Genomic DNA, 12396 nt, shown 5'->3' on the forward strand with positions numbered 1-12396 from the left:
GCATGGCACAGTGCTATATTAACCAGACCATCCCCTGGCATGACACAGTGCTATATTAACCAGACCATCCCCTGGCATGACACAGTGCTATATTAACCAGACCATCCCCTGGCATGGCACAGTGCTATATTAACACAGACCATCCCCTGGCTTGGCACAGTGCTATATTAACCAGACCATACCCTGGCATGGCACAGTGCTATATTAACCAGACCATCCCCTGGCATGGCACAGTGCTATATTAACCAGACCATCCCCTGGCATGGCACAGTGCTATATTAACACAGACCATCCCCTGGCATGGCACAGTGCTATATTAACACAGACCATCCCCTGGCATGGCACAGTGCTATATTAACACAGACCATCCCCTGGCATGGCACAGTGCTATATTAACACAGACCATCCCCTGGCATGGCACAGTGCTATATTAACCAGACCATCCCCTGGCATGGCACAGTGCTATATTAACCAGACCATCCCCTGGCACAGTGCTATATTAGCCAGACCATCCCCTGGCATGGCACAGTACTATATTAACCAGACCATCCCCTGGCATGGCACAGTGCTATATTAACCAGACCATCCCCTGGCACAGTGTTATATTAGCCAGACCATCCCCTGGCATGGCACAGTACTATATTAACACAGACCATCCCCTGGCATGGCACAGTGCTATATTAACCAGACCATCCCCTGGCATGACACAGTGCTATATTAACCAGACCACCCCCTGGCATGGCACAGTGCTATATTAACCAGACCATCCCCTGGCATGGCACAGTGCTATATTGACCAGACCATCCCCTGGCACAGTGTTATATTAGCCAGACCATCCCCTGGCATGGCACAGTACTATATTAACACAGACCATCCCCTGGCATGGCACAGTGCTATATTAACCAGACCATCCCCTGGCATGACACAGTGCTATATTAACCAGACCACCCCCTGGCATGGCACAGTGCTATATTAACCAGACCATCCCCTGGCATGGCACAGTGCTATATTGACCAGACCATCCCCTGGCATGGCACAGTACTATATTAACACAGACCATCCCCTGGCATGGCACAGTGCTATATTAACACAGACCATCCCCTGGCATGGCACAGTGCTATATTAACACAGACCATCCCCTGGCATGGCACAGAGCTATTAGAGCACACTACCCCTATTTCATTAGAGAGGGTATTGGCCCAGGGTGGAAACTCAGAATACTAGACATTGAGGAAAATGAAACAACCTCTGTCAACATGTACAAGTCTACAACAGTAATGGTGCAGGGCATCCTCAAGCAGTTCCAGCAGAGCTTTTACGTGATCAAAGAGAAAGCACAGCAGGAAAAGCTCTCTCTCTGTGATGACTCCCCCATCCTGAGTCAGTCTGATCACACCTCTTCTAACTGTCCTGCAGACAGTTAGCATTGAACACACCCAGCACTGAACACACCCAGGTCCCACAAATGCACTGCTAACTCCATCATTGAGAGGGATAAATTCACAGAGTTGGAGAGAGACATGGTGGAACTCAGAGAGCTAGTCCACACAATCCAGACAGAACAAACCCACAAAACAGACCAGCACAACAACACCCCTGAGAGAGCTGGCTGTCTGAGAGAGCTGGCTGCTCTACGAACTGAGGTGAGAGAACTTAAAGAGGCACACATGTCACTGAAGGACGAGGTGAGAAAGCTGAGGTGTGACAGAGAGCAGGACACTCGCCCAGAGAAGCCAGCAGAACAACCCACCTCAGACCCGGACCACAACCTCAACACCACAATTGTATAGACAACACAGAACCCACAAACCCAACAGACCTTACCCCCTCCTAACAGCCCCCCTATCAGCTCTCCTGATAGCTCTCCTGACAACCCCCACTGAGGACACACAAAAGCCAGATATTGTGCTCCTCACTGACTCAAATGGCAAATACATTCAAGAGGATAAACTTTTCTCAAACACAAAGTGGCTAAACTCTGGTGCCCAAACACTAGGCATGCCCTGGAGCTGTTGTCAGAGGACAGAATAGGGTCCCCCAGCCACATCAAAATTCACACAGGCACAAATGACCTGAGGGTCAAGCAGGAAAGGGTGGCAACAGCACTCAAGGGAGTGATTGAAAAAGCTTCTTCCACTTTCCCCAACGCACAAGTGGTTATCTCCACCCTGCTACCACGAAAACACTTTCACCCTACCACCATATAGTGGGTGAATGCAAGCATTTCGCGAGACTTTGCCTCAAAACCTAATGTCTACCTGGCCCACCACTCCACCCTGGACTTGAACAGCCTTTACGACCAGGTCCACCTCTACAAGGCAGCAATCCACATTTTTGCCAGGACCCTGAAGGACGTCACACAACCGTAGCCTCAGCACCTCACACAGGAGCAACAGAGCTTTGTTTGTCTTTGTCTTATCCCGTGTCTTATCCCGTGTAAATATACTTTTTTTTTCTTGTATACATTTTAATCTCACTTTTTAATCTCACTTTCTATCTCCGAACTAAATATACTTTCCTGCAACCTGCCTCACCCAATGTGGTACGGCTCTGCTATTTGTATTCCTTATAACTGGAACTTCCATCAGGAGCTAGCCAGCTAACTAGCTACTAGTCTTTGTTAGCCACGGCTAGCGGTCTTCACCTTCAGCTCGAACACCAGCCAGCCTGAGCTCGCACAATACATGCCAGTCTGCACAGCGCGATATCAGCCCAGAGCATATCGGACTGCTTCTCTCTACCACATCACCGGATTCCTGCCGCTCTGGATCATTACACCGGATCATCACAGCTAGCTAGCTGCTACCGAGTGTCTACTGTTAGCTAACGCCACTATCCAGAAGCAAGCACCAGTTAACCTTGAGCTAGCCTCGAGCTAGTCCCATATACCAGCTAATTCTAGGGCTACAATACCTCCTTTGCCAATTGGCCTGGACCCTTTAATGTCGACACAGAGGCCCCCCGATCCATCACGACTGGTTTGCCGACGTAATCGCCCGATGTAGTCTCAACAGGCTTTTCCGTTGCAATGTCGCCGAAGACCATCTTCTTGCCCCGGCCCGCTAGCTTTCTAAACGCCGTGTCCCGCTCGCCTAGTTGTAGTGACTAGTGAACGGCTCCCTGATTCACCTATTGCTGCTCTTTGGACCCTCTGATCACTCGACTACACAGCTGATGCCCCCCGGACTGTTTCAATAACACAGTACCTCATTTTTATCTGTCAGCCCCAGCCTCGAACTTAGGTCCTGTATGTACCAAACTACCACACCTATTCCCCAGGCGCTACCCTTTGTTGACTTCTGTAACCGTAAAAGCCTTGGTTTCATGCATGTTAACATCAGAAGCCTCCTCCCTAAGTTTGTTTTATTCACTGCTTTAGCAAACTCCACACCCCAAATCCTGGTTTAGGAAGGCCACCAAAAATTATGACATTTCCATCCCCAACTACAACATTTTCCACCAAGATAGAACTGCCAAAGGGGGCGGAATTGCAATTTACTGCAGAGATAGTCTGCAGAGTTCTGTCATGCTATCCAGGTCTGTGTCCAAACAGTTCGAGCTACTATTTTTAAAAATCCACTTTTGCAGAAATAAGTCTCTCACTGTTGCCGCTTGTTATAGACCCCCCTCAGCCCCCAGCTGTGCCCTGGACTCCATATGTGATTTGATTGCCCCCCATTTATCTTCAGAGTTCGTACTGTTAGGTGACCTAAACTGGGACATGCTTAACACCCCGGCCGTCCTATAATCTAAGCTAGATGCCCTCAATCTCACACAAATTATCAATGAACCTACCAGGTACAACCCTAAATCCGAAAACACGGGCACCCTCATAGATATCATCCTGATCAACCTGCCCTCTAAATACACCTCTGCTGTCTTCAAGCAGGATCTCAGCGATCACTGCCTCATTGCCTGCGTCCATAATGAGTCCGCGGTCAAACAACCACCCCCATCACTGTCAAACGCTCCTTAAAACACTTCAGCGAGCAGGCCTTTCTAATCGACCTGGCCCGGGTATCCTGGAAGAATATTGACCTCATCCCATCAGTAGAGGATGCCTGGTTACGCTTTAAAAGTGCTTTCCTCACCATCTTAAATAAGCATGCCCTATTCAAAAAATGTAAAACAAAGAACAGATATAGCCCTTGGTTCACTCCACAATTGACTGCCCTTGACCAGCACAAAAACATCCTGTGCCGTACTGCATTAGCATCGAATATCCCCCGCGATATGCAACTTTTCAGGGAAGTTAGGAACCAATATACACAGGCAATTAGGTTTTTTCAAACAGAAATTTGCATCCTGTAGAACAAATTACAAAATGTTTTGGGACACTGTAATGTCCATGGAGAATAAGAGCACCTACTCCCAGCTGCCCACTGCACTGAGGTTAGAAAACACTGTCACCACCGATAAATCCACGATAATCGAGAATTTCAATAACCATTTTTCTACGGCTGGCCATGCTTTCCACCTGGCTACACCTACCCCTGCCAACAGCATTGCACCCCCCCGCAGCAACTTTCCCAAGCCCCCCCCCGCTTCTCCTTCATCCAAATCCAGATAGCTGATGTTCTGAAAGAGCTGCAAAATCTGGACCCCTACAAATCAGCTGGGCTAGACAATCTGGACACTCTCTTTCTAAAATTATCCGCCGCAATTGTTGCAACCCCTATTACTAGCCTGTTCAACCTCTCTTTCGTATTGTCTGAGATCCCTAAAGATTGGAAATCTGCCGCGATCATCCCCCTCTTCAAAGGGGGAGACACTCTAGGCCCAAACTGTTATAGACCTATATCCATCCTGCCCTGCGTTCCTAAAATCTTCAAAAGCCAAGTAAACAAACAGATCACCAACCATTTCGAATCCCAACGTACCTTCTCCGCTATGCAGTCTGGTTTCCAAGCTGGTCATGGGTGTACCTCAGCCACGCTCAAGGTCCTAAAAGACATCATAACCGCCATCGATAAAAGACAGTACACTGTGCAGCCATCTTCATCGACCTGGCCAAGGCTTTTCGACCCTGTCAATCACCACATTCTTATCGGCAGAATCAACAGCCTTGGTTTCTCAAATGACTGCCTCACCTGGTTCACCAACTACTTCTCAGATAGAGTTCAGTATGTCAAATCGGAGGGCCTGTTGTCTGGACCTCTGGCAGTCTCTTGGGGATGCCACAGGGTTCAATTCTCAGGACGACTCTCTTCTCTGTATATATCAATGATGTTGCTCTTGCTTTGGGTGATTCTCTGATCCACGTCTATGCAGACAACACCATTCTGTATACTTCTGGCCCTTCTTTGGACACTGTGTTAACAAACTTCCAGATGAGCTTCAATGCCATACAACTCTCCCTAGTAAAACTAAATACTACTAAATGCTAGTAAAACTAAATACATGCTCTTCAACCGATCGCTGCCTGCACCCACTCGCCCGACTAGCATCACTACTCTGGACAGTTCTGACTTAGAATATGTGGACAACTACAAATACCTAGGTGTCTGGTTAGACTGTAAACTCTCCTTCCAGACTCACATTGAGCATCTCCAATCCAAAATTAAATCTAGAATCGGCTTCCTATTTCACAACAAAGCCTCCTTCACTCATGCTGCTAAACATACCCTCGTAAAACTGACTATCCTACCAATCCTTGACTTCGGCTACGTCATTTACAAAATAGCCTCCAACACTCTGCTCAGCAAATTAGATGTAGTCTATCACAGTGCCATCTGTTTTGTCACCAAAGCCCCATATACTGCCCACCACTGCGACCTGTATGCTCTCGTTGTCATCCTACAAGAAACATGGTATGAAGGAGATCTAGGTTACAGAGAGCTGGTAGTCCCATCCACCAAACTAACTACCAGGTGTGAAACAGGGAAGAGACGCAGGGGGTATGCTAATTTGGTATAGAGCAGACCTAACCCACTCTACTAAATTAGTCAAAACAGGAACATTTTACATCTGGCTAGAAATTAATAAGAAAATGATCTCAACAGAGAAAAACTTCCTCATGTGTGCTACCTATATCCCCCGAAATAGAATCCCCATACTTTAACGATGACAGCTGCTCCATCCCAGAGGTTGAGATCAACAATTTCCAGGCACAGGGACACCCTCAGGACACAGGGGGACAAACACCTACCTGGAGGTGGCAGCATTCCCTCCCCCATATGTCCCCCTAGACACAACTACGACAACATAACCAACAAAAACGGGTCACAACGCCTGCAGCTCTGTCGGACACTGGGTATGTACATAGTCAATGGTAGGCTTCGAGGGGACTCCTTTGGTAGGTACACCTATAGTTCATCTCTTGGCAGTAGTTCTGTAGACTACTTTATTACTGACCTCAACACAGAGCGTTCACAGTCAGTCCACTGACACCCCTATCAGATCACAGCAAAATCACACTCTACTTGAACAGAGCTATGCTCAATCATCAAAGCCAAAGGAACTGAATATTATTAAGAAATGCTATAGATGGAAGGAAAGTAGTGTGGAAATCTACCAAAAACCAATTAAGCAACAACAAATTCAATACCTTTTAGATAACTTCCTGGACAAAATGTTCACTGTAATAGTGAAGGTGTAAACTTGGCAGTAGAAAACCTAAACAGTATATTTGACCTCTCAGCTTCCCTATCAAATCTAAAAATGTCAAGCAGACAACCTAAGAAAATGAACAACAATGACACATGGTTTGATATAGAATGCAAAAACCTAAGAAAGAAATTAAGAAACCTGTCCAACCAAAAACATAGAGACAGAAAACCTGAGCCTACGCCTTCACTATGGTGAATCACTAAAACAATACAGAAAAACACTACGGAAAAAGAAGGAACAGCGCGTCAGAAATCAGCTCAATGTAATTGAAGAATCCATAGAATTGAACCACTTCTGGGAAAATTGGAAAACACTAAACAAACAACAACACAAAGAGTGATCTATCCAAAATAGAGATGTATGGATAAACCACTTCTCCAATCTTTTTGGCCCTATAACAAAGAACAAACAGCAAAAAACATATACATGATCAAATTCAAATCTTAGAATCTGTAACGCCCTGGCCATAGAGAGGGTTTTTTGTTCTCTATTTTTGGTTAGGCCAGGGTGTGACATGGGTGGGCGTTCTATGTTCCATTTTCTATGTTGGTGTATTTCTTTGTTTCGGCCGTGTATGGCTCTCAATCAGGAACAGCTGTAGTTCGTTGTTGCTGATTGAGAGTCATACATAGGCAGCCTGTTTTTCCTTTGGGGTTTCTGGGTGAATATTTTCCTGTTTAGTTTTGTATCCTGACAGAACTGTTGCTGGTCGTTTTTTGGTTTATTTTTGTATAGTGTTCATTCGGTCCATTAAATTCATTTAAGATGAACACATCCTCCGCTGCACCTTGGTCTCATTTTGACGACGGCCGTTACAGAATCAACTATTAAAGACTACCAGAACCCACTGGATTATCAAATTATTTTGAATGAACTACAGGACAAAATACAAACCCACCAACCAAAAAACGGCTGTGTGGTTGATGGTATCCTACATTAAATTATAAAATATACAGACCACAAATTCCAACTGGCTAAACTTAAACTCTTTTACATCATCCTCAGCTCTGGCATGTTGCCCAATATTTGGAACATGTCACGCCCTGACCTTAGAGAGACGTTTTATTCCTCTATTTGTTAGGTCAGGGTGTGATGTGGGGTGGGCATTCTATGTTGTATATTTCTTTGTTGTGACCGAGTAGGGTTCCCAATCAGAGGCAACTGTATATTGTTGTCTCTGATTGGGAATCATACTTAGGCAGCCTTTTCCAACCTGTGTTTTGTGGGTAGTTATTTTCTGTTTAGCTTATGTGCCTGACGGAACTGTGCATTTTCGTTTTTTCCCTTTTGTTATTTTGTTTGAGTGTTTCTTGAAAATAAATATCATGAACACTTACCACGCTGCGTTTTGGTCCACTTCTTCTTCAACTACAAACGACGACCGTTACAGAACTACCCACCACTAAAGGACCAAGCAGCGTGGTCAGGAGGAATGGATCTTGGAGGAGATCCTAGACGGGAAAGGACCCTGGAGGCAGGACGGGGAGTATCGCCGTCCGAATGAGGAAATAGAGGCAGCGAGAGCAGAATGGCGACGCTATGAGGAACTAGCACGGCAACAACGGAAGCCCAAGAGGCAGCTCCCCCAAAACATTTGGGGGAGGGCACATGGGGAGATTGGCGGAGTCAGGGTTGAAACCTGAGCCAACTCCCCGTGCTTACCGTGGGGAGCATGTGACCAGTCAGGCACCGTGTTATGCAGTGATGCGCACTATATCTCCAGTGCGCATTCATAGCCCGGTGCGCTCTGTGCCTGCGCCCCGCATTTGCCGTGCTAGAGTGGGCATTCAGCCAGGACGGATTGTGCCGGCTCAGCGCTCCTGGTCTCCAGTACGCCTCCTCGGTCCAGGATATCCTGCGCCAGCTCTACGCACTGTGTCGCCAGTGCGCCTTCACAGCCCAGTTCGTCCTGTACCAGCGCCCCGCACTTGCCGGGCTGAAGTGAGCATCCAGCCAGGACGGGTTGTGCCAGCCCTACGCTCCAGACCTCCAGTGCGCCTCCACGGCCCAGTATATCCTGTGCCAGCTCTGCGCACCCGGTCTCCAGTGCGTCTCCCCAGTCTGGTGAGACCTGTTCCGGCTCCACGTAAAAAGCCTCCAGTGATGGTCCATGGCACGAAGCCTCCAGTGATGATCCATGGCCCAGAGCCTGTAGTGATGACCCATGGCACGAAGCCTCCAGTGATAATCCATGGCCCGGAGCCTCCAGTGATAATCCATGGCACGAAGCCTCTAGTGATGATCCATGGCCCGGAGCCTGTAGTGATGATCCATGGCACGTAGCCTCCAGCGATGATCCGTGGCACGGAGCCTCCAGCGACGGTCCCCTGTCCGGAGCCTCCAGCGACGGACCGCAGTCCGGAGTCTCCAGTGGCGGTCCGCAGTCCGGAGTCTCCAGCGGCGGTCCGCAGTCCGGAGTCTCCAGCGGCGCTCCACAGTTCGGAGTCTCCAGCGGCGGTCCACAGTCCGGAGTCTCCAGCGGAGGTTCCCAGTTCGGAGCCTCCGGCGATGATCCACGGTCCGGTTCCTCCGGCGACGATCCATGATCGGGTTACACAAAAGCGGAGGGATCAGCGGGCGGAGCGGGGGCTACACCCCGAACCGGAGCCGCCACCAAGGGTAGATGCCCACCCGGACCCTCCCCAATAGATTCAGGTTTGCGGCCGGGAGTCCGCACCTTTGGGGGGGTACTGTCACGCCCTGACCTTAGACAGACGTTTTATTCCTCTATTTGTTAGGTCAGGGTGTGATGTGGGGTGGGCATTCTATGTTGTATATTTCTTTGTTGTGACCGAGTAGGGTTCCCAATCAGAGGCAGCTGTATTTCATTGTCTCTGATTGGGAATCATACTTAGGCAGCCTTTTCCCACCTGTGTTTTGTGGGTAGTTATTTTCTGTTTAGCTTATGTGCCTGACGGAACTGTGCGTTTTCATTTTTCCCTTTTGTTATTTTGTTTGAGTGTTTCTTGAAAATAAATATCATGAACACTTACCACGCTGCGTTTTGGTCCACTTCTTCTTTAACTACAAACAACGACCATTACAGAACCAAGGACTGATCACCCCAATCCACAAAAGTGGAGACACATTTGACCCCAATAACTACCATGGGATATGCGTCAACATCAACCTTGGGAAAATCCTCTGCATTATCATTAACAGCAGACTCGTACATTTCCTCAGCGAAAACAAGATTTGTGATAATTAGGAGAGCATAGAATCAGTTAGCCCAAAGCCATGAGATAGACTACAGCAAATCAACTCCTGCACAATTACACTTGGCACCCTCTCCTCCATCTCTCTCTTCTGTCTCTCTCTCTCTTCCATCACTCCTCCCTCTCTCTCTCTCTCTCTCTCTCTCTCTCTCTCTCTCTCTCTCTCTCTCTCTCTCTCTCTCTCTCTCTCTCTCTCTCTCTCTCTCTCTCTCTCTCTCTCTCTCTCTCTCTCTCTCTCTCTCTCTCTCTCTCTCTCTCTCTCTCTCTCTCTCTCTTTTCCCTCCATGTTCAGAGAGCCTAGAGACAACACTGTCACACGTCCTACCCCATTCAGATGAAGAGCCTGATGAGTGGTCGGTTAGCACGCACAAGTTAGCACGCACACTCACACATTTAGTCACGCTAGTCTGGATCTCAACAGGACATTACACGTGCAGTCCTCCTGACATTGCTGCCAGGAGACAGAGTTCAGAGAAAGAACCTGATGGGCGGTGGGATAGCATGCTAGTCTTAAAGAGGACATTACTGCCAGGAGACAAAGCTTTGAATATGAAACTCACTTAGTGTACACACAGGTAATCAATGCAAACGTATGTGAGTCAATCCATGTATCTGGACCTTAAATCCTGTGTTCATCTTGCCATTACTACTTCTAGTATCCCCATGCCAAATTACACTTTTACTAAAACAGGGTCCATTTTAGAGTGTATAACCTCATGTAATTACATGACGTGTTTAAAGAGAGACAAATTTAGCCACTCCATGCTACAAACACACGGGTGCAGAGTGACGCACGCTCAGTTTCTCCCAGCTGTCTCTGTAACATCTGCAGCTCCTGGTGAACCTCTGCCAGGGAGAAGGCCCCAGGCCTGCTTCCATGGTAACGGGGTCGCAGGGTTGCAGTCTGGGGGTTGAAGGACAGGGGGGCTCTCTGAGAGGAGAGGTCGAAGTGGTAGCAGGGATGGGGCTGGGGATGGGACTGGGGCTGGGGATGGGACTGGGGCTGGGGCTGAGGAGGGGTGGGGAGAGAACTGGACACTGGTCCACTGTAGAGGCCTGGAGGTACAGAGGAGAAATACATATGAGGACAGAGTAGAGGAGAGGACAGAGAGAAAAAGAGAGGACAGAGAGAAGAAGAGAGGACAGAGAGAAGAAGAGAGGACAGAGAGAAGAAGAGAGGACAGAGAAGAAGAGAGGAAATAGAGAAGAAGAAAAGACAGGGATACAGAAAGAGGTCTGAGAAGAGGGAATAATGGTGCAGTGGGGGAAAAAAGTATTTGATCCCCTGCTGATATTGTACGTTGCCCACTGATAAAGAAAGGATCAGTCTATAATTTTAATGGTAGGTTTATTTGAACAGTGAGAGACAGAATAACAACAAAAATATCCAGAAAAACGCATGTCAGAAATGTTATAAATTGATTTGCATTTTAATGAGGGAAATAAGTATTTGACCCCCTCTCAATCAGAAAGATTTCTGGCTCCCAGGTGTCTTTTATACAGGTAACGAGCTGAGATTAGGAGCACACTCTTAAAGGGAAGTGCTCCTAACCGCAGCTTGTTATCTTTAAAAAAGACATCTGTCCACAGAAGCAATCAATCAATCAGATTCCAAACTCTCCACCATGGCCAAGACCAAAGAGCTCTCCAAGGATGTCAGGGACAAGATTGTAGACCTACACAAGGCTGGAATGGGCTACAAGACCATCGCCAAGCAGCTTAGTGAGAAGGTGACAACATTTGGTGCGATTATTCGCAAATGGAAGAAACACAAAAGAACTGTCAATATCCCTCAGCCTGGGGCTCCATGCAAGATCTCACCTCATGGAGTTGCAATGATCATGAGAACGGTGAGGAATCAGCCCAGAACTACACGGGAGGATCTTGTCAATGATCTCAAGGCAGCTGGGACCATAGTCACCAAGAAAACAATTGGTAACACACTACGCCGTGAAGGACTGAAATCCTGTAACGACCGCAAGGTCCCCCTGCTCAAGAAAGCACATATACATGCCCGTCTGAAGTTTGCCAATGAACATCTGAATGACTCAGAGGACAACTGGTGAAAGTGTTGTGGTCAGATGAGACCAAAATGGAGCTCTTTGACATCAACTCAACTCGCCGTGTTTGGAGGAGGAGGAATGCTGCCTATGACCCCAAGAACACCATCCTCACCATCAAACATGAAGGTGGAAAATTATGCTTTGGGGGTGTTTTTCTGCTAAGGGGACAGGACAACTTCACCACATCAAAGGGACGATGGACGGGGCCATGTACCGTCAAATCTTGGGTGAGAAGCTCCTTCCCTCAGCCAGGGCATTGAAAATGGGTCGTGGATGGGTATTCCAGCATGACAATGACCCAAAACACACGGCCAAGGCAACAAAGGAGTGGCTCAAGAAGAAGCACATTAAGGTCCTGGAGCGGCCTAGCCAGTCTCCAGACCTTAATCCCATAGAAAATCTGTGGAGGGAGCTGAAGGTTCGAGTTGCCAAACGTCAGCCTCGAAACCTTAATGACTTGGAGAAGATCTGCAAAGAGGAGTGGGATAAAACCCCTCCTGAGATGTGTG

The 12396-nt window shown here is 47.8% G+C and overlaps 1 protein-coding gene across 6 annotated transcripts in view; it reads right to left on the minus strand.

The window, feature by feature from the left end:
• The window catches only part of pde4dip (phosphodiesterase 4D interacting protein), a 167514-nt gene that overhangs the window by 18413 nt on the left and 136705 nt on the right, over positions 1 to 12396 (minus strand). For 5 of the 6 annotated variants that reach the window (XM_045687856.1, XM_045687857.1, XM_045687853.1 and 2 more), the window contains one exon: positions 10620 to 10880. The exons of the other annotated variant lie outside the window; for it this stretch is intronic. In XM_045687856.1, the coding sequence (XP_045543812.1) occupies positions 10620 to 10880 (261 nt within the window). The remainder of the gene's footprint in view (positions 1 to 10619; positions 10881 to 12396) is intronic. 6 annotated transcript variants of the gene reach the window in all.

This window comes from Salmo salar, chromosome ssa10, assembly GCF_905237065.1.
Source record: "Salmo salar chromosome ssa10, Ssal_v3.1, whole genome shotgun sequence".
NCBI lineage: Eukaryota > Metazoa > Chordata > Actinopteri > Salmoniformes > Salmonidae > Salmo > Salmo salar.